The 22,640-nt window shown below is 46.6% G+C and overlaps 2 protein-coding genes across 2 annotated transcripts; both read left to right on the top strand.

Moving 5' to 3' along the window:
• The first annotated feature begins 1,215 nt into the window (after nucleotides 1–1,215).
• atg14 (autophagy related 14) lies at nucleotides 1,216–16,332 on the top strand. The gene is made up of 11 exons (XM_053335973.1): nucleotides 1,216–1,709; nucleotides 2,993–3,055; nucleotides 3,797–3,839; nucleotides 3,911–3,992; nucleotides 5,901–6,138; nucleotides 8,138–8,367; nucleotides 8,449–8,566; nucleotides 11,604–11,694; nucleotides 14,694–14,779; nucleotides 15,508–15,682; nucleotides 16,160–16,332. The coding sequence occupies exons 1-11, from the start codon at nucleotides 1,429–1,431 to the stop codon at nucleotides 16,280–16,282; spliced, it is 1,530 nt and encodes a 509-aa protein (XP_053191948.1). The 5' UTR covers nucleotides 1,216–1,428; the 3' UTR covers nucleotides 16,283–16,332.
• A 1,827-nt stretch (nucleotides 16,333–18,159) lies between these two features.
• lrrc57 (leucine rich repeat containing 57) lies at nucleotides 18,160–21,370 on the top strand. The gene is made up of 6 exons (XM_053335996.1): nucleotides 18,160–18,326; nucleotides 18,540–18,791; nucleotides 19,846–19,978; nucleotides 20,065–20,333; nucleotides 20,417–20,602; nucleotides 21,081–21,370. Exons 2-6 carry the CDS (start codon nucleotides 18,708–18,710, stop codon nucleotides 21,120–21,122), a joined length of 714 nt encoding a protein of 237 aa, XP_053191971.1. The 5' UTR covers nucleotides 18,160–18,326; nucleotides 18,540–18,707; the 3' UTR covers nucleotides 21,123–21,370.
• The last annotated feature ends 1,270 nt before the right edge of the window (nucleotides 21,371–22,640 follow it).

The following is a 22,640-nucleotide window of genomic DNA, read 5'->3' as shown; positions in this document are numbered from 1 at the left end:
TAGAACCACATAGAACCATATAGAACCACGTAGAACCATATAGAACTATATAGAACCACGTAGAACCATGTAGAACCATATAGAACTATATAGAACCACGTAGAACCATATAGAACTATATAGAACCACGTAGAACCATATAGAACCACGTAGAACCATATAGAACATATAGAACCACGTAGAACCATATAGAACTATATAGAACCACGTAGAACCATGTAGAACCATATAGAACTATATAGAACCACGTAGAACCATGTAGAACCATACAGAACCACGTAGAACCATATAGAACTATATAGAACCACGTAGAACCATGTAGAACCATGTAGAACCAAATAGAACCATACAGAAACATGTAGAACCAAATAGAACCATGCAGAAACATGTAGAACCACATAGAACCATACAGAAACATGTAGAACCACGTAGAACCATACAGAAACATGTAGAACCACGTAGAACCACATAGAACCATACAGAAACATGTAGAACCACGTAGAACCACATAGAACCATACAGAAACATGTGGAACCACGTAGAACCATACAGAAACATGTAGAACCACGTAGAACCACATAGAACCATGTAGATTTTGGCATTTATTAATCCAGTATCAATAAAACACATGGAGACCTGCATCAGCTTTTAAACAGTTTTATTCCAAATTAAATTAAATAATTTGTTAACGTTGTTCGATATGAAGATTTGGGAGGATTCTTTTTTTAATAAACTTTATTCAGCAAAATCAGAATCGACTAACAAACATGAACCAATGACAGAACTGATTATCAACAACACACTCTTACATGTACGTAAGTTTATAAAGAGGCAGCTTCATTTATACAGAACATTTCATACATGAGGAAACTCAATGTGCTTTACATAAAAACTAAGTATTAAACTAACATTCTGAAACATTAAAAACGTCCAATTAAAAACAAGAAAACCCAATTATAATAAAACATCAGTAAAAGTACAGAAAAATAAAAAGTAAAAAGCTAGACTTAAATTAGACCATATGTAACATAGCTACTGTATAATGCACATTTTAAATTAATCACAATAAATGATGCAACTACTTTCAGCACAGTTAAAGTAATTTGCGGGAGCGTCGCGTGGGTGTTGCGGTGCAGCGTTACGTCATTACATAAACAAAGCGTCACGTGTTCAGAGAAAACCGGAAGTGACGACTCACCGTCTTCTCAACAAAACATAAACATCAGACTGAAGAAGAAGAAGAACATTAAGAACATTAAGAAGAAGAAGATGGAGATGAAGGTGGTGACTCTCCTCTGAAGGGTTAGATGTGAGCGGAGTGAAGCAGAGTTTCCCGCCAACAGACGAACATGGAGGAATAACAAGCTTCTCTCTGGCTTTAATAGTTAGCCTAGCTTAGCTTAGCCTAGCCTAGCCTAGCTTAGCTCCATGGCTTCCCCCGCCGGACTCCCCCCTCTCGGCCCGGACAGAGCCTCCTCCTCCCCCGGCTCTCACTGCGGGGCCAGGCCGCCTCACCGGCCCCCCGCGGCCCCGGTGCTTCCTCCCGGTGTGATGGCGGAGTCGGTAGATGACGCGGAGGGTCTGTACGTGGCGGTGGAGCGGTGTCCGCTCTGCAGCACGTCCCGCCGCAGACTCACCTGCGCCCGCTGCGTGCAGGCCGGAGACTTCACTCACCTGGACGGGAGGAACACGGAGAGGACCACGGAGAGGTGAGCACCGGGGACTGGAGGAGGGGGGGGGGGTTATCCCGGTGACCGGAGGACCGAGCTGCCGGTGTTTGGGTTTAACTGTCACTCAGCTGTTCTCCTATAAACCTTCAGTAGTTTAATATCTAAGTTTATGTTAAACCTTCAGAATAACAACCTAGACTCTCCTCAGCTCTGCGTTAATGTCTCACTTTATAATAATAATAATAATATTAATAAACTGATTTACTGCTTTAACTTCTGGTTGTATTAGCTACCTGCTACCTGCTAGCTGCTAGCTAAGCTGCTGCCAGGTGAGTCACCTGTTGGCAATCAGCTGATCGGATCATTAATAAAAACACATTTTAATATTTTCATCTTTCTGAAATAATTCACGTTAATTTGTGATTTATGTTTTTATCATCTTCTGCTGCTGAAAGTCTCATTAAACGATTCACATGAAGCCTTAAAACAGAAAGCTGCGGTTTGAATTATTATTTATTATTTAATCACTGATTTAATATCTATAGTTAGCATTAGCATTAGCATTAGCAGCCGTTTGAGTTTCAGCTCGTTGTTAGCAGTTAGCTGTTAGCAGTTAGCTCAGTCTGGTGTTGGTGTTATTTCCAGATGCCGTGTAACTGCAGCAGCTAACCTGCTTAAAATAACCTTCATAGCTCAGTTTACCAAACTAGGGCCCGCGGACCGCCGGGGGTCGCTGAGCAGCTCCCAGGGACAAAAACAACAACAACACTTTGAAACTGGTTTTATTTTATTTATTGGAGGAAATAAACAAAATAAAAGACAAATAAGAGTGGAAATCAGTCAGTGAAGCAGAGATCCTGCTGATATCTGAGCTTCAATTAACTACTGAAGGCTGTAGAGAAAACCTGTGATATTAATATTTAATATAGTTTAATCCCCTGTTTGTTAGTCTCCATGAGGTTTAGTTTAAATTCAAAATGTGAAAATAAATAATTTTTTTGTGGACCCAGCATCAAATTTCTGCTTTTAATCCATTTAGAGAGAATATATTAGAGGATTATGGTAAAAATGTCTAAGTGGTGTAACCATAAAAACTTTGTACCAAATAATTCAACTTGCTTAAAAACAGTAAATAGTCAATAAAACACCTTCCTTCCTTCCTTCCTTCCTTCCTTCCTTCCTACCTAACACCATATCAACTAGTTTGGCATGATCTTACATCCTTCCTTCCTTCCTTCCTTCCTTCCTTCCTTCCTAGATCATTTAAATGATAGAAAACCAACAGAAACACTAACTGTACATTGTAATGTTTTATTTTGAAGGTTTGTTGAGAAGTTGGAGCGACTGAAGAAGCTGAAAGAGGAAAAGGAGACGCTGCAGCAGAGGTGACGATGACATCACATTACTCACACACATATTAATATATAAATATATATCTCGTCTGTTGGGCCGGACCCTGGTCATGGTTCACTTCTGGTCCTTCCTGTGTCTGCTGATGGGTCCGGATCACTGCAGACCAGGAACCAAGAGATGCTCTGGTCCGGTCTCGACTAACTCAACATGTTCACTTCCTGTCTGATGTTCCTATCAGGAGCCACAAAGAAGAATCACTCTTATTATTATTATAAACACAAACTGATAAAACCATCATCATCGTTGTGTTAATCAGCTCTTCCTCCTCTTCCTCTTCCTTCTTCTGTTCCTCCGCCTCCTCCTCCTCCTCCTCCCTCCTCCTCTCCCTCCTCCTCTTCCTCTTCCTCCTCCTCCTCCTCCTCTACTCCTCTTCCTCTACGCCTCTTCCTCTTACTCTTCCTCCTCTTCCTCCTCCTCCTCTCCCTCTCCCTCCTCCTCTCCCTCCTCCTCTTCCTATTCCTCCTCTCCTCTCCTCTTCCTCCTCCTCTTCTCCTCCTCTCCTCTCCTCTTCCTCCTCCTCTCCTCTCCTCTTCCTCCTCCTCCTCCTCTTCCCCTTCCTCCTTCTCCTCCTCCTCCTCTTCCTCCTCTCCTCCTCCTCCTCTTCCTCCTCCTCTCCTTCTCCTCTCCTCCTCCTCTTCTCCTCCTCTTCCTCTTCCTCCTCCTCCTCTCCTCCTTCTCCTCCCTCTCCTCCTCCTCCTCTTCCTCCTCCTCAGAGTGATCCAGGCCATGGACAGGAAGCTGCAGGCTGATGAGATGGTGAGTATCAGAGTACTAACAGGAAGTTGACGTGTTTGAGTCACATGACTGATGAAGACCTTCCTCCTCAGAAGTGGAAGATCATGTCGTGTAAGATGAAGATCGAGCAGCTGAAGGAGGCGGTCGCCTGGGGCAACGAGGAGGTGAAGAGTGGTGAGTGTCCTCCTGCTCACATGATGCTCCTCATCTTCCTCACACTCCTCCTCCTCTCCTCCTCTTCCCTCCTCGTCCTCTTCCTCTACTCCTCCTCCTCCTCCTTCCTCGTCCTCCTCCTCCTCTTTCTCCCTCCTCCTCCTCTTTCTCTTCCTCCTCCTCCCTCCTCTCCCTCCTCCTCCTCTTCCTCTTCCTCCTCCTCTTCCCTTCTCGTCCTCTTCCTCCTCTTCCCTCCTCCCTCCTCGTCCTCCTCCTCCTCCCTCCTCCTCCTCTTCCCTCCTCCTCCTCCTCCTCATCCCTCCTCCTCCTCCTCCTCCTCCTCCTCCTCTTCCCTCCTCGTCGTCTTCCCTCCTCGTCCTCTTCCTCCTCCTCCTCCTCTTCCTTCCTCCTCCTCCTCCTCCTCTTCCCTCCTCGTCCTCTTCCTCCTCCTCATCCTCTTCCTCCTCCTCCCTCCTCTCCCTCCTCCTCCTCTTCCTCTTCCTCCTCCTCTTCCCTTCTCGTCCTCTTCCTCCTCCTCCTCCTCCTCCTCTTCTTCCTCCTCCTCCCTCCTCTTCTTCCTCCTCCCTCCTCGTCCTCCTCCCTCCTCGTCATCTTCCCTCCTCGTCCTCCTCCCTCCTCGTCCTCTTCCTCCTCCTCCTCCCTCCTCTTCCTCCTCCTCCCACCTCGTCCTCCTCCCTCCTCGTCATCTTCCCTCCTCTTCCTCCTCCTCCTCCTCCTCTTCCTTCCTTCTCCTCCTCCTCGTCCTCTTCCCTCCTCGTCGTCTTCCCTCCTCCTCCTCCTCCTCTTCCCTCCTCCCTCCTCCTCCTCCTCCTCTTCCCTCCTCGTCGTCTTCCCTCCTCCTCCTCTTCCCTCCTCCTCCTCCTCCTCTCTTTTCTCCCTCGTCCTCCTCCTCTTCCTCCTCCTCCTCTTCCCTCCTCTTCCTCCTCCTCCTCCTCTTCCTCCTCCTCCTCTTCCTCCTCCTCCTCTTCCTCCTCCTCCTCCTCCTCCTCCTCTTCCTCCTCCTCATCCCTCCTCCTCCTCCTCTTCCTCCTCCTCTTCCCTCCTCGTCATCTTCCCTCCTCGTCGTCTTCCCTCCTCGTCCTCTTCCTCCTCCTCCTCCTCTTCCCTCCTTGTCCTCTTCCTCCTCCTCCCTCCTCTCCCTCCTCCTCCTCTTCCTCTTCCTCTTCCTCCTCCTCTTCCCTTCTCGTCCTCTTCCTCCTCCTCCTCCTCCTCCTCCTCTTCTTCCTCCTCCTCCCTCCTCTTCCTCCTCCTCCCTCCTCGTCCGCCTCCCACCTCGTCCTCCTCCCTCCTCTCCCTCCTCGTCCTCTTCCTCCTCCTCCTCCTCTTCCCTCCTCGTCCTCTTCCTCCTCTTCCTCCCTCCTCTTCCTCCTCCTCCCTCCTCGTCCTCCTCCCACCTCGTCCTCCTCCCTCCTCGTCATCTTCCCTCCTCTTCCTCCTCCTCCTCCTCCTCTTCCTTCCTTCTCCTCCTCCTCGTCCTCTTCCCTCCTCGTCGTCTTCCCTCCTCTTCCCTCCTCCCTCCTCTTCCTCCTCCTCTTCCCTCCTCGTCGTCTTCCCTCCTCCTCCTCTTCCCTCCTCCTCCTCCTCCTCTCTTTTCTCCCTCGTCCTCCTCCTCTTCCTCCTCCTCCTCTTCCCTCCTCTTCCTCCTCCTCCTCCTCTTCCTCCTCCTCCTCTTCCTCCTCCTCATCCCTCCTCCTCCTCCTCTTCCTCCTCCTCTTCCCTCCTTGTCATCTTCCCTCCTCGTCGTCTTCCCTCCTCGTCCTCTTCCTCCTCCTCCTCCTCTTCCCTCCTTGTCCTCTTCCTCCTCCTCTCTTTTCTCCCTCGTCCTCCTCCTCCCTCCTCTTCCTCCTCTCTTCTTTACCATATTCCTCCTCTCCCCCTCTAATATATTCTGCCCCCCCCCCCCCCCAGATAAGGAGGTGCTGCTGCGCTCCCAGGAGGAGAGCCAGCGGCTGCAGCGTCGAGCCGGCCGTCACCAGGAGAAACGTGATAAGATCGAGCGTCACAACCGTCGTCTTGGCGACCTGCAGGAGCGGCGCGGCCGGGAGCTGGCGGCGCGTCTGGAGCAGCTGGCGGCGCTGCGGAGGGAACACATCCTGGAGCTCACCACACACATCTTCCTCACACAGGAGGAGAAGCTGGGCACCAGGTGACCCCCGACCCCCGACCCCTGACCCCTCACATGTTAAACACTGTTTATATTTTACAGTTTAACTTTATAAATATAAAATGACATCAGAACAAAAAAAAATCACATATGTTAAACTTAAATTAATAATAAAAGAAAGAAATATACATAAAATGCTGTTTATATAACTTTAAAAAATGTTTTTTAAGCAAATAAACTATTTAATATAGTAACATCTGCAGTAAGAATCAGAGTCAGTGAGATGAGATTTTTAAAACAGACCTCATTATGGATTAACAAGGAGACACAAAAATAAAATTCAGCGTCTCAAATGTTTTTCTGCCTGAATGAAAGAACATATTTCACCTTTCTGTCATTTTATAAAGAAAAAGATTCATCTAGAAAATAATAATAATACTTTACAGCAGGCGTGGGATGATAACCGAAACCACCAAATGTTCTGTCATACCGTTCCTAAGGTATGAGCTGTTTCTGTTTGGTCAAAGACAGGAAGTGCAGGTCAGAGACAGGAAGTGCTGGTCAAAGACAGGAAGTGCTGGTTAAAGACAGGAAGTGTTGGTCAAAGACAGGAAGTGCTGGTCAGAAATCCCTCAGGTGGAGCAGCTGCAGCGTAGAGTATCACGACCCCTCACACTGTCATTACAGATTCAGGTTAAATTAACATGTCTGTCTTTTAGAGCTGTAATCGCCATACCACCATACCGCCACACCGCCATACCTCCATACCGCCATACCTCCATACCGCCATACCACCATACCTCCATACCGCCATACCACCGCCATACCACCATACCACCATACCTCCATACCACCATACCACCATACCTCCATACCGCCATACCACCATACCTCCATACCGCCATACCACCATACCGCCACACCGCCATTCCGCCATACCACCATACCACCACACCACCATACCGCCATACCACCATACCTCCATACCGCCATACCACCATACCTCCATACCGCCATACCGCCATACCACCACACCGCCATACCGCCATACCGCCATACCTCCATACCGCCATACCACCATACCTCCATACCGCCATACCACCATACCTCCATACCGCCATACCACCATACCTCCATACCGCCATACCACCATACCTCCATACCTCCATACCACCACACCACCATACCGCCATACCGCCATACCTCCATACCTCCATACCACCATACCGCCATACCTCCATACCTCCATACCACCATACCACCATACCACCATACCGCCATACCTCCATACCTCCATACCACCATACCGCCATACCTCCATACCACCATACCTCCATACCTCCATACCACCATACCACCATACCACCATACCTCCATACCTCCATACCACCATACCTCCATACCTCCATACCACCATACCTCCATACCTCCATACCGCCATACCTCCATACCGCCATACCTCCATACCACCACACCGCCATACCTCCATACCACCATACCTCCATACCTCCATACCACCATACCACCATACCGCCATACCGCCATACCTCCATACCTCCATACCACCATACCTCCATACCTCCATACCGCCATACCACCTTACCGCCATACCACCATACCACCATACCACCATACCGCCATACCACCATACCGCCATACCACCACCATACCGCCATACCTCCATAGCGCCATACCACCACACCACCATACCACCATACCTCCATACCGCCACACCGCCATACCACCATACCACCATACCGCCACACCACCACACCGCCATACCGCCATACCACCATACCGCCATACCGCCACACCACCACACCGCCGTACCTCCATACCACCGTACCACCACACCACCACAGCGCCATACCACCATACCATGAAACCGTGATATTATTACTTATGGTGGTCATACCGCCAGAACCTCATACCGGCCCAGGCCTACTTTACAGCATCAGAGGGTCGATGCGTCTCTGAGTGTTTTAGTAAAACAGTTAAAGCATTAAAGGGACTGATGGAAGCCCCTGCGTTTTCCCCTCAGAGACCCCGCGGACGTGGTGGCAGAGTGTGACCCCGCGCTGACCTCCAGCACGGTGAGCGAGCTGGCCGAGGCCCGGCGCACCACGTACCTGTCGGGACGCTGGATCTGGGACGACCAGAACGGAGAGACGAGCATCAGCATCACGGGAGCGCCCGTCACGTTGCCGAGCAACGGGGACTGCTCCGCCTACTACACCTGGGTGGAGGAGAAGAGCACCAATCAGGGGCCAGGTGAGGGGGGCGGGGCTTAGGCTCACTGCTCTGATGACCTCATAATGTTGTGTGTGACCTTTGACCTCTCGTCCTCTGCAGAGTTGGACCACATCAACCCGGCTCACACGATCAGCGCCGCGCTCTGCTACGCTACGCAGCTCGTCACCATCCTGTCCCACATCCTGGACGTCAACCTGCCCAAGAAGCTCTGCAACAGGTAGGAAGCTCTGCAGCAGGTAGGAAGCTCTATAACAGGTAGGAAGCTCTGTAACAGGTAGGAAGCTCTGCAGCAGGTAGGAAGCTCTGCAGCAGGTAGGAAGCAACAGGTAGGAAGCTCTATAACAGGTAGGAAGCTCTGCAGCAGGTAGGAAGCTCTATAACAGGTAGGAAGCTCTGCAGCAGGTAGGAAGCTCTATAACAGGTAGGAAGCAGCAGGTAGGAAGCTCTGCAACAGGGAGGAAGCTCTGCAGCAGGTAGGAAGCTCTGCAGCAGGTAGGAAGCTCTATAACAGGTAGGAAGCAGCAGGCAGGAAGCTCTATAACAGGTAGGAAGCTCTATAACAGGTAGGAAGCAGCAGGTAGGAAGCTCTATAACAGGTAGGAAGCTCTGCAGCAGGTAGGAAGCTCTGCAACAGGTAGGAAGCTCTGCAGCAGGTAGGAAGCTCTAACAGGTAGGAAGCTCTATAACAGGTAGGAAGCTCTGCAGCAGGTAGGAAGCTCTAACAGGTAGGAAGCTCTGCAACAGGTAGGAAGCTCTATAACAGGTAGGAAGCTCTGCAGCAGGTAGGAAGCTCTGCAGCAGGTAGGAAGCTCTGCAACAGGTAGGAAGCTCTGCAACAGGTAGGAAGCTCTGCAGCAGGTAGGAAGCTCTATAACAGGTAGGAAGCTCTGCAGCAGGTAGGAAGCAGCAGGTAGGAAGCTCTGCAACAGGTAGGAAGCTCTGCAGCAGGTAGGAAGCTCTATAACAGGTAGGAAGCTCTGCAGCAGGTTGGAAGCAGCAGGTAGGAAGCTCTATAACAGGTAGGAAGCAGCAGGTAGGAAGCTCTATAACAGGTAGGAAGCTCTGCAGCAGGTAGGAAGCTCTATAACAGGTAGGAAGCTCTATAACAGGTAGGAAGCTCTGCAGCAGGTAGGAAGCTTTGCAACAGGTAGGAAGCTCTGCAGCAGGTAGGAAGCTCTGCAACAGGTAGGAAGCTCTGCAACAGGTAGGAAGCAGCAGGTAGGAAGCTCTATAACAGGTAGGAAGCAGCAGGTAGGAAGCAGCAGGTAGGAAGCTCTGCAGCAGGTAGGAAGCTCTGCAGCAGGTAGGAAGCTCTATAACAGGTAGGAAGCTCTGCAGCAGGTAGGAAGCTCTATAACAGGTAGGAAGCAGCAGGTAGGAAGCTCTGCAACAGGGAGGAAGCTCTGCAACAGGTAGGAAGCTCTGCAACAGGGAGGAAGCTCTGCAACAGGTAGGAAGCTCTGCAGCAGGTAGGAAGCTCTATAACAGGTAGGAAGCAGCAGGCAGGAAGCTCTATAACAGGTAGGAAGCTCTATAACAGGTAGGAAGCAGCAGGTAGGAAGCTCTATAACAGGTAGGAAGCTCTGCAGCAGGTAGGAAGCTCTGCAACAGGTAGGAAGCTCTGCAGCAGGTAGGAAGCTCTAACAGGTAGGAAGCTCTATAACAGGTAGGAAGCTCTGCAGCAGGTAGGAAGCTCTAACAGGTAGGAAGCTCTATAACAGGTAGGAAGCTCTGCAACAGGTAGGAAGCTCTATAACAGGTAGGAAGCTCTGCAGCAGGTAGGAAGCTCTGCAGCAGGTAGGAAGCTCTGCAACAGGTAGGAAGCTCTGCAACAGGTAGGAAGCTCTGCAGCAGGTAGGAAGCTCTATAACAGGTAGGAAGCTCTGCAGCAGGTAGGAAGCAGCAGGTAGGAAGCTCTGCAACAGGTAGGAAGCTCTGCAGCAGGTAGGAAGCTCTATAACAGGTAGGAAGCTCTGCAGCAGGTTGGAAGCAGCAGGTAGGAAGCTCTATAACAGGTAGGAAGCAGCAGGTAGGAAGCTCTATAACAGGTAGGAAGCTCTGCAGCAGGTAGGAAGCTCTATAACAGGTAGGAAGCTCTATAACAGGTAGGAAGCTCTGCAACAGGTAGGAAGCTCTATAACAGGTAGGAAGCTCTGCAGCAGGTAGGAAGCTTTGCAACAGGTAGGAAGCTCTGCAGCAGGTAGGAAGCTCTGCAACAGGTAGGAAGCTCTGCAACAGGTAGGAAGCTCTGCAACAGGTAGGAAGCAGCAGGTAGGAAGCTCTATAACAGGTAGGAAGCAGCAGGTAGGAAGCAGCAGGTAGGAAGCTCTGCAGCAGGTAGGAAGCTCTGCAGCAGGTAGGAAGCTCTGCAGCAGGTAGGAAGCTCTATAACAGGTAGGAAGCTCTATAACAGGTAGGAAGCTCTGCAGCAGGTAGGAAGCTCTATAACAGGTAGGAAGCTCTATAACAGGTAGGAAGCTCTGCAGCAGGTAGGAAGCTCTATAACAGGTAGGAAGCTCTGCAGCAGGTAGGAAGCTCTATAACAGGTAGGAAGCTCTGCAGCAGGTAGGAAGCTCTATAACAGGTAGGAAGCTCTATAACAGGTAGGAAGCTCTGCAACAGGTAGGAAGCTCTATAACAGGTAGGAAGCTCTATAACAGGTAGGAAGCTCTGCAACAGGTAGGAAGCTCTATAACAGGTAGGAAGCTCTATAGCAGGTAGGAAGCTCTATAACAGATAGGAAGCTCTGCAGCAGGTAGGAAGCTCTGCAACAGGTAGGAAGCTCTGCAGCAGGTAGGAAGCTCTATAACAGGTAGGAAGCTCCGCAGCAGGTAGGAAGCTCTATAACAGGTAGGAAGCTCTGCAACAGGTAGGAAGCAGCAGGTAGGAAGCTCTATAACAGGCAGGAAGCAGCAGGCAGGAGGCAGCAGGCAGGAAGCAGCAGGTAGGAAGCAGCAGGTAGGAAGCAGCAAGCAGCAGGTAGGGAGCAGCAGGCAGGAAGCAGGAAGCAGCAGGTAGGAAGCAGCAAGCAGCAGGTAGGGAGCAGCAGGCAGGAAGCAGCAGGCAGGAAGCAGGAAGCAGCAGGTAGGGAGCAGCAGGCAGGAAGCAGCAGGCAGGGAGCAGGAAGCAGCAGGTAGGAAGCAGGAAGCAGCAGGCAGGAAGCAGCAGGTAGGACGCAGGAAGCAGCAGGAAGCAGGAAACGGCAGGTAGGAAGCAGGAAGCTGTGGTCATGTGATGATGTGTTTGTGTTGCAGTGAGTTCTGTGGAGAGAATCTGAGCAGATATCGATTCACCAGAGCGCTGAATAAACTCAACACCAACATCCTCCACCTGTGCTTCTCCCAGGTAACACACACACACACACACACACACACACACACACACACACACACACACACACACACACAATAATACATACACACACACAATAATACACACACACACACACAGCAACACACACACACACACACACAGCAACACACACACACACAGTAACACACACATACACACACAATAACACACACACACACACAATAATACACACACACACACACAATAATACACACACACACACACACACAATAATACACACACACACACACACAATAATACACACACACACACACAATAATACACACACACAGTAACACACACACACACAATAATACACACACACACACACACACACACACACACAGTAACACACACACAATAATATACACACACACAATTAGGCTCCTTCAGCCAACATACAGCCTGCAGAGCTACCTGCTTGTAACAGCAACCGAGTACGGGAGGGGTTGTACTTCACGCTGCAGCTGCACACGACCTGGGGAACCTCCACTCTCTCTCTGACCAGACGTCACATTAAAAACCTGCTCATACCCACAGACTGTATCATACCCACAGACTGTATCATACCCACAGACTGTATCATACCACAGACTGTATCATACCCACAGACTGTATCATACCCACAGACTGTATCATACCACAGACTGTATCATACCCACAGACTGTATCATACCCACAGACTGTATCATACCACAGACTGTATCATACCACAGACTGTATCATACCACAGACTGTATCATACCACAGACTGTATCACACCACAGACTGTATCATACCACAGACTGTATCATACCACAGACTGTATCATACCCACAGACTGTATCATACCACAGACTGTATCATACCCCAGACTGTATCATACCACAGACTGTATCACAGACTGTATCATACCCACAGACTGTATCATACCACAGACTGTATCACAGACTGTATCATACCCACAGACTGTATCATACCACAGACTGTATCATACCACAGACTGTATTATACCACAGACTGTATCATACCCACAGACTGTATCATACCACAGACTGTATCACAGACTGTATCATACCCACAGACTGTATCATACCACAGACTGTATTATACCACAGACTGTATCATACCCACAGACTGTATCATACCACAGACTGTATCACAGACTGTATCATACCACAGACTGTATCATACCACAGACTGTATTATACCACAGACTGTATCATACCCACAGACTGTATCATACCACAGACTGTATCACAGACTGTATCATACCCACAGACTGTATCATACCACAGACTGTATCATACCCCAGACTGTATCATACCACAGACTGTATCACAGACTGTATCATACCCACAGACTGTATCATACCACAGACTGTATCACAGACTGTATCATACCCACAGACTGTATCATACCACAGACTGTATCATACCACAGACTGTATTATACCACAGACTGTATCATACCACAGACTGTATCATACCCACAGACTGTATCATACCACAGACTGTATCATACCCCAGACTGTATCATACCACAGACTGTATCATACCACAGACTGTATCACAGACTGTATCATACCACAGACTGTATCATACCACAGACTGTATCATACCCACAGACTGTATCATACCACAGACTGTATCATACCCACAGACTGTATCATACCGCAGACTGTATCATACCACAGACTGTATCACAGACTGTATCATACCCACAGACTGTATCATACCACAGACTGTATTATACCACAGACTGTATTATACCACAGACTGTATTATACCGCAGACTGTATCATACCCACAGACTGTATCATACCCACAGACTGTATCATACCCACAGACTGTATCATACCCACAGACTGTATCATACCCACAGACTGTATCATACCACAGACTGTATCATACCACAGACTGTATCATACCCACAGACTGTATCATACCCCAGACTGTATCATACCCCAGACTGTATCATACCCACAGACTGTATCATACCACAGACTGTATCATACCACAGACTGTATCATACCCACAGACTGTATCATACCACAGACTGTATCATACCACAGACTGTGTCATACCACAGACTGTGTCATACCACAGACTGTATCATACCCACAGACTGTATCATACCCACAGACTGTATCATACCACAGACTGTATCATACCCACAGACTGTATCATACCACAGACTGTATCATACCACAGACTGTATCATACCCACAGACTGTATCATACCACAGACTGTATCATACCCACAGACTGCATCATACCACAGACTGTGTCATACCACAGACTGTGTCATACCACAGACTGTATCATACCCACAGACTGTATCATACCCACAGACTGTATCACACCACAGACTGTATCATACCCACAGACTGTATCATACCCACAGACTGTATCATACCCACAGACTGTATCACACCACAGACTGTATCATACCCACAGACTGTATCATACCCACAGACTGTATCATACCCACAGACTGTATCATACCACAGACTGTATCATACCCACCATACCACAGACTGTATCATACCACAGACTGTATCATACCACAGACTGTATCATACCACAGACTGTATCGTACCACAGACTATATCATACCCACAGACTGTATCACACCACAGACTGTATCATACCCACAGACTGTATCACACCACAGACTGTATCACAGACTGTATCATACCACAGACTGTATCATACCACAGACTGTATCACAGACTGTATCATACCCACAGACTGTATCATACCACAGACTGTATCACAGACTGTATCATACCACAGACTGTATCATACCACAGACTGTATCATACCACAGACTGTATCATACCCGTAGGAACGGTGTGATGGAACATTTTAGTGGTTTTGAAACCGTGACTTTTTCATACCGTGGTAAACCTTGAAACCAGTGACCAGCTCACGCCTAGACACAATAATACACACTTCATATATTTATTTATGTGTGTGTGTGTGTGTGTGTGTGTGTGTGTGTGTGTGCAGCATGTCGACAGTGAGAAGCTTCATCCTCATCACACTCTGAGGAACATCATGTTTCTGGTTTCCCCCGACAACGACAACCTGGGCAGGTGAGTGTCACAGCCAATCAGATCCGTTCTCAGGTCAGCTGACCACACGACGGCCAATCAGATCCGTTCTCAGGTCAGCTGACCACACGACGGCCAATCAGCTTCACTGCAAAAATCATTTTATCGTTTAAAAAAGGGAAAAGTTTAAATTCTCTGCTTGAGCTTCTGAATGTGATGTTCATGTTGAACTTTAGGAACATTTTATAAACTAATCACTTCGTCATCGTCATACTGATGACATCACTGCTGCTGAGTGTCAACAACCAGCAACCTGATCACATGTTGAACTGGTTCCTCTCTGCTTCCTCTTTGGTTCCTTTCTATTTCCTCTCTGGTTCCTGTCTGTGTCTGGTCTGGTTCCTCTCCGTTTCCTGTCTGTTTCCTCTCTGTTTCCCCTCTGTTTCCTCTCTGGTTCCCCTCTGATTCCTCTCTGTTTCCTCTCTGGTTCCTCTCTGGTTCCTCTCTGATTCCTCTCTGTTTCCCCTCTGTTTCCTCTCTGGTTCCCCTCTGTTTCCTCTCTGTTTCCTCTCTGGTTCCTCTCTGGTTCCTCTCTGTTTCCTCTCTGGTTCCTCTCTGGTTCCTCTCTGTTTCCTCTCTGGTTCCTCTCTGTTTCCTCTCTGATTCCTCTCTGCTACCTGTCTGGCTCCTCTCTACTTCCTCTCTACTTCCTCTCTGCTTCCTCTCTGCGTCCTCTCTGCTTCCTGTCTGCTTCCTGTCTGGTTCTGCAGGACCGGTCCGTTCGAGGTGAGCGCTGACCTGGAGGAGTCGATGGAGTTCGTGGAGCCGGAGGCGGCCGGGCCGGCGGAGGAGAGCGGAGACGAGGCGGTGACGGATGAGGAGACGGACCTGGGGACGGACTGGGAGACGGTGCCCAGTCCTCGGTTCTGTGATATCCCATCGCAGGTACGACACCTGAAGTACACACGAGACCGAACCCGATAAATATAAATATACTCTTCATCCTCACTTCTGATAACGTTATCGATCGATTGATAGAAAGGACAGACACCTGGAACTCCATAATAACCACATTCTTCCTCCTCTTCTTCTTCCTCTTCTTCCTCCTCTTCCTCTCCTCCTCGTCTTCTTCCTCCTCTTCCTCTCCTCCTCCTCTTCCCCTTCCTCTTCCACCCCCTCTTCCTCCTCCTTCTCCTCCTCTTCTTCTTCCTCCTCCTCCTCTTCTTCCTCTCCTCCTCTTCCTCTCCTCCTCCTTTTCCTCTTCCTCCTCCTCTTCTTCTTCTTCCTCCTCCTCTTCTTCCTCTCCTCCTTTTCCTCCTTCTCCTCCTCTTCCTCCTCCTCTTCCCCTTCCTCTTTCTCTTCCTCTTCTTCCTCCTCCTCCTCTTCCCCTTCCTCTTCCTCCTCCTCTTCCTCCTCCTGCAGTCCATGGATCTTTCCCAGAGTGCATTGCAGGTGTCCCAGCCCTCAGCGAATACAGGTGGGATGATCTCATCAGCGGCTGCTTCCGTCACTTCCTGGTTCCGAGCGTACACCGGCCAGCGCTGAACCGGACCGGAGGAGCGGCGAGACTCTGAGCTGGTTTAGACTGGATGAGCAGAGGGTCAGGGGTCAGGGGTCAGAGGTCAGGGGTCAGGGGTCAGGGGTCAGGGGTCAGAGGTCAGAGGTCAGAGGTCAGCAGGTAGACCGACTTTAACCTGAAGATGAAAGAAGCACAAACAGAATAAACCCAATCATTTATTTACTGTTGTAGTTTAAAGCTGCTGCTGCTGTCACATGACTTCACATTAAAAATACGTTTTAATGATTTTAAGAAGTTTTTTGTTTATTAAAGATTTTAAATTGATTTATTTTTTTGAGTTCTGTTTCTGTTCCGGTCCAGATCCTGGATCAGCTTTACTCCAAGTTTACCTGCTGATCTGAGACCAGAAATACTCACCTGTGTCTGTCTCTCTCTCTCTCTCTCTCTCTCTCTCTCTCTCTGTCTCTCTCTCTCTCTCTCTCTCTCTCTCTCTCTCTCTCTCTCTCTCTCTCTCTCTCTCTCTCTCTCTCTCTCTCTCTGTCTCACTACAAAGGGAAAGTTTAAAGTTTTATTTTTACGTCTGTGTGACTGCAGGCGATAACAAGCATCCTTTGGTTACCATGGTGATAAGGAACCCTGTTTGGTTACCATGGTGATAAGGAACCCTGTTTGGTTACCATGGGGATAAAGAACCCTGTTTGGTTACCATGGTGATAAGGAACCCTGTTTACAGACCTGCTGAAGAGGATCTGAGACTCTGAGACACTAAAACGTTCGATTCAGCTTCATGAAAAGCTGCAACGTTCAAAACGAGTTCAACGAGACAGCCGAACACTTCCTGCTCCTCATGAACCAGTCTGATACCAGTCCGAACCAGTCTGGACTGGTCTGGACCAGTCTGCACCAGTCTGGACCAGTCTGCACCAGTCTGGTCTGGTCTGGACTGGTCTGATACCAGTCTGAACCAGTTTGAAGGTGTGAGATTTCTTTGTTGCCATGAAAACGTTTGAAAATAAAATCCAGTTTTCTGCTTTTAGATTTAATGTGTGAATAAAAGATTTCTTATTTAAAAAAGGTTAAAATGTGTTTGACTGAATCTCTGATGAGCAGCTCTGATAATCCTCTAACCCTCAACTTTATTATTTTAGTGTCAGCAGCTTTGAGTTTGAGTCCTGAACAGTAACCGAACCAAACTCAGTCTGCATCAGTATGTTGGTAATAATCACCGTTACCAGGGTTACCAGGGTTAGACTGTATTTTGTGGCATTGAAGGGTTAAAAGTGTGAAATGAATGGTTTGGATCAATAGAGGAGAAGATGGCTTCAAACACGTTGAACACTTTAGTCCTACGTGGTGAATGTGACAGTAAAATATATATTATATATATATATATATATTTCTTTGTGGGAGTTTCTGTTTCTGTTCAGAGAATCACTGAACTGTTACTGAGAGCTGTAAGAAAACACCTGAACACACACACACACACACACACACACACACACACACACACACATGAAATATAACATGAACCCTGAACACACACACACACACACACATGAAATATAACATGAACCCTGAACACACACACACACACATGAAATATAACATGAAAACACACACACACACACACACACACATGAAATATAACATGAACCCTGAACACACACACACACACACACATGAAATATAACATGAACCCTGAACACACACACTCACACACACACACACATGAAATATAACGCATCATTGTTTGTTTGTAAATGCAAAATGTACAAATTTGCTGTGTGTTATTGTGTGTGTGTGTGTGTGTGTGTGTGTGTGTGGGGGGGGGGGGGTTGAAACACCACCGAAGAAGAACCAAAACAGGGCGTTAACTCCTCTGTCACTGCGCATGCCCGCAGTGACGTCAGCGTGTCCACTGTTCCTATTGGCTGAGGCAGCAGCACCAGCAGCGGCTTTAAAGCTTGAAACTTTTAATATTTAAACTTTCTGACGTTTTATTTTTAAAATCTGACCGTTTAAACACTTCCGGTCGGTACCGGCGCCGTTTCACCGACCGGACGCTGTGACGTAAGTAACACGGTCCCGTTAACGGAGCTGCAGCTAGCAGCTAACAGGCTAACAGCTAACAGGCTAACATTGTAAACATCAACCGTGACGTCTGCCAGGCGTTCCGTGACGTCACTGTGTAGTTTGTGACATCAGAGTTGAACCTGTCGGACAGGAAACAGCTGTTAGCAGCTAGCTGTTAGCATTTAGTCTGTTATTGTTTTTATCCTGCAGGGATTAACACCACCGAAGAAGAAGGAGCCTGATCCCTATTAACACCACCGAAGAAGAAGTAGGAGGACTTCCTGTCTGGATATGACAGGAAGTCCTATCTGAACATCAGCTGATCACCTGCACAGAGGTCAGAGGTCACAGACAGGTAAGCTGCTCCCTGATTGGACGATGGGGAACAGCGCGCTGAAGTCTCACCTGGAGACGTCACAGAAGACGGGAGTCTTCCAGCTGACCGGGAAAGGCCTGCTGGAGGTAATCTGATTACTGTAACTATACCTGCTGGAGGTAATCTGATTACTGTAACTACAGCCTGCTGGGGGTAATCTGATTACTGTAACTATACCTGCTGGAGGTAATCTGATTACTGTAACTATACCTGCTGGAGGTAATCTGATTACTGTAACTACACCTGCTGGAGGTAATCTGATTACTGTAACTACAGCCTGCTGGAGGTAATCTGATTACTGTTACTACAGCCTGCTGGAGGTAATCTGATTACTGTTACTACAGCCTGCTGGAGGTAATCTGATTACTGTAACTACACTACCTGTTAGAGGTAATCTGATTACTGTAACTATACCTGCTGGAGGTAATCTGATTACTGTTACTACAGCCTGCTGGAGGTAATCTGATTACTGTTACTACAGCCTGCTGGAGGTAATCTGATTACTGTTACTACAGCCTGCTGGAGGTAATCTGATTACTGTTACTACAGCCTGCTGGAGGTAATCTGATTACTGTAACTACACTACCTGTTAGAGGTAATCTGATTACTGTAACTATACCTGCTGGAGGTAATCTGATTACTGTTACTACAGCCTGCTGGAGGTAATCTGATTACTGTTACTACAGCCTGCTGGAGGTAATCTGATTACTGTTACTACAGCCTGCTGGAGGTAATCTGATTACTGTTACTACAGCCTGCTGGAGGTAATCTGATTACTGTAACTACACTACCTGTTAGAGGTAATCTGATTACTGTAACTATACCTGCTGGAGGTAATCTGATTACTGTTACTACAGCCTGCTGGAGGTAATCTGATTACTGTTACTACAGCCTGCTGGAGGTAATCTGATTACTGTTACTACAGCCTGCTGGAGGTAATCTGATTACTGTTACTACAGCCTGCTGGAGGTAATCTGATTACTGTTACTACAGCCTGCTGGGGTAACAGCTCCGCCGGTCAGTTAGTTTAGTTTAGCAGCTTTATTATCACAGCTCACCTGTGTGTGTGTGTGTGGAGGTAACTAGTAACTAGTTACTTTATAATGTAACTAGTTACCCCCCCCCCCCCCCCCTCTCCAGATCCCAGAGGAGTTGCTCCGCCTCTCGTCTCTTCGGACCGTCGACCTCTCTGAGAATAAGATCGAAGTACTTCCTGTTTCCATCCAGAACTTCCTGCAGCTCAAAACCCTGATCCTGAACCAGAACCGGCTCAGTGAGTCCTGATCCACATCAGACCTGATCCACATCAGACCTTGACTGTGAAGGTTCTGGTGGTTTAACGTGTACTTCCTGTCCCAGGTTCCGTCCCCCCAGAGATCGGGTCCCTGAAGAAGTTGGAGACTCTGAGTCTGAACCAGAACCGGATCCAGCAGCTGCCCCCCTCCCTGAACCAGCTCCGGGCCCTGCGGACCCTGCGGCTCTCAGGGAACCGGATCTCAGAGTTCCCGTCTGGACTCGGAGCCCTGAGACACCTGGACCTGCTGGACCTGTCCCGGAACCAGATCCAGACCGTCCCCCCAGACGTGTCCGAGCTGCAGGCCATCGAGATCAACCTGAACCAGAACCAGGTACCAGACCAGGACCAGACCAGACCCAGGTAGTGAACAGGTAATCATGGAGTATTGATTAATGGATTTGCCCCCCCCCCCAGATCTCGGTCCTGGCGGCGGAGGTCTCTCGTTGTCCCCGTCTGAAGGTTCTGCGCCTGGAGGAGAACTGCTTGGAGCTGTCAGCGGTTCCGGAGGCGGTTCTGCTGGACTCTCAGGTGTCCCTGTTCTCTGTGGAGGGAAACCTGTTCGAGGTGAAGCGGCTCCGAGACCTGCAGGGCTACGACAAGGTCTGTTACCGTGGTGATGTACCCTGGTTACTGTGGTGATGTACTCTGGTTACCGTGGTGATTAACATGGTTACCGTGGTGATTAACATGGTTACCATGGTGATTTAACCTGGTTACCGTGGTGATTTAACCTGGTTACCGTGGTGATTAACCTGGTTACCCGTGGTGATTAACATGGTTACCGTGGTGATTAACATGGTTACCGTGGTGATTTAATACCGTGGTGATTAACCTGGTTACCATGGTGATTAACATGGTTACCGTGGTGATTAACATGGTTACCGTGGTGATTTAATACCGTGGTGATTAACCTGGTTACCGAGGTGATTTAACCTGGTTACCGTGGTGATTTAACCTGGTTACCGTGGTGATGTACCCTGGTTACCATGGTGATTAACAGGGTTACCGTGGTGATTAACCAGGTTACCGTGGTGATGTACCCTTGTTACCGTGGTAACGGTGATGCTCTGTGTTTCAGTACATGGAGCGTTTCACGGCCACTAAGAAGAAGTTCACCTGAAGCTCGACGTCCAATGGAAAGCTGCGAGCTCCGCCGAGGCTCCGCCCACTACAGCCGCTTCTTCTTCTGCTGCTAAAAACGCAGACTTCACACGACCGGGACCGTCGTCCGGCAGGGTCAGAGGTCACCTGACACGCAGAGAGAAGAAGAAGAGACGCTCCGAGCAGGACGCTGTGACATCATCATCACAAAGAGTCACGACATAATTTATTCATAAATCAGTTCAAGTTTCATTAAAGGGTTTATTCATCATGTATTAATGTTCTGCTTCTCTTCATTTATATTAACTAACATTTATATTAACTAACATTAATATTAACTAACATTAATATTAACTAACATTTATATTAACTAACATTTATATTAACTAACATTAATATTAACTAACATTTATATTAACTAACATTTATATTAACTAACATTAATATTAACTAACATTAATATTAAATAACATTTATATTAACTAACATTAATATTAACTAACATTAATATTAACTAACATTTATATTAAATAACATTTATATTAACTAACATTAATATTAACTAACATTTATATTAACTAACATTTATATTAACTAACATTTATATTAACTAACATTAATATTAACTAACATTTATATTAACTAACATTTATATTAACTAACATTTATATTAACTAACATTAATATTAACTAACATTTATATTAACTAACATTTATATTAACTAACATTAATATTAACTAACATTAATATTAACTAACATTTATATTAACTAACATTTATATTAACTAACATTAATATTAACTAACATTTATATTAACTAACATTTATATTAAATAACATTTATATTAACTAACATTAATATTAACTAACATTTATATTAACTAACATTTATATTAACTAACATTTATATTAACTAACATTAATATTAACTAACATTTATATTAACTAACATTTATATTAAATAACATTTATATTAACTAACATTTATATTAAATAACATTTATATTAACTAACATTAATATTAACTAACATTTATATTAACTAACATTAATATTAACTAACATTTATATTAAATAACATTTATATTAACTAACATTAATATTAACTAACATTTATATTAACTAACATTAATATTAACTAACATTAATATTAACTAACATTTATATTAAATAACATTTATATTAACTAACATTAATATTAACTAACATTTATATTAACTAACATTTATATTAACTAACATTTATATTAACTAACATTAATATTAAATAACATTTATATTAACTAACATTAATATTAACTAACATTAATATTAACTAACAGTTATATTAACTAACAGTTATATTAACTAACATTTATATTAACTAACATTAATAATCATGTTTAATCAGAATATAAAATCTTTAACTCTTTTTTTCTCTTATTAAAATTCATAACTCTGAATATTTGACTCAAGTTGATTTCTGATCAATAATCAGATAAAGAATCAAGTTTTACATCAAAGTATATTTATATATTATATATATTATATATATTATA

This window comes from Scomber japonicus, chromosome 16, assembly GCF_027409825.1.
Source record: "Scomber japonicus isolate fScoJap1 chromosome 16, fScoJap1.pri, whole genome shotgun sequence".
Lineage (NCBI taxonomy): Eukaryota > Metazoa > Chordata > Actinopteri > Scombriformes > Scombridae > Scomber > Scomber japonicus.
This window is presented reverse-complemented; position numbering and strand designations above follow the sequence as displayed.

What these genes read in the sequence shown, in the direction of transcription:
- atg14 (XM_053335973.1), top strand. Translation starts at nt 1,429, where the DNA reads ATGGCTTCCCCCGCCGGACTCCCCCCTCTCGGCCCGGACAGAGCCTCC. An exon ending in AAGGAGACGCTGCAGCAGAG is followed by an intron (nt 3,056 to 3,796) that starts GTGACGATGACA and finishes CCTCCTCCTCAG; the next exon opens with AGTGATCCAGGCCATGGACA. An exon ending in TCTGTGATATCCCATCGCAG is followed by an intron (nt 15,683 to 16,159) that starts GTACGACACCTG and finishes CTCCTCCTGCAG; the next exon opens with TCCATGGATCTTTCCCAGAG.
- lrrc57 (XM_053335996.1), top strand. Translation starts at nt 18,708, where the DNA reads ATGGGGAACAGCGCGCTGAAGTCTCACCTGGAGACGTCACAGAAGACG. An exon ending in CCGGGAAAGGCCTGCTGGAG is followed by an intron (nt 18,792 to 19,845) that starts GTAATCTGATTA and finishes CCCCCTCTCCAG; the next exon opens with ATCCCAGAGGAGTTGCTCCG. An exon ending in CCTGAACCAGAACCGGCTCA is followed by an intron (nt 19,979 to 20,064) that starts GTGAGTCCTGAT and finishes TTCCTGTCCCAG; the next exon opens with GTTCCGTCCCCCCAGAGATC.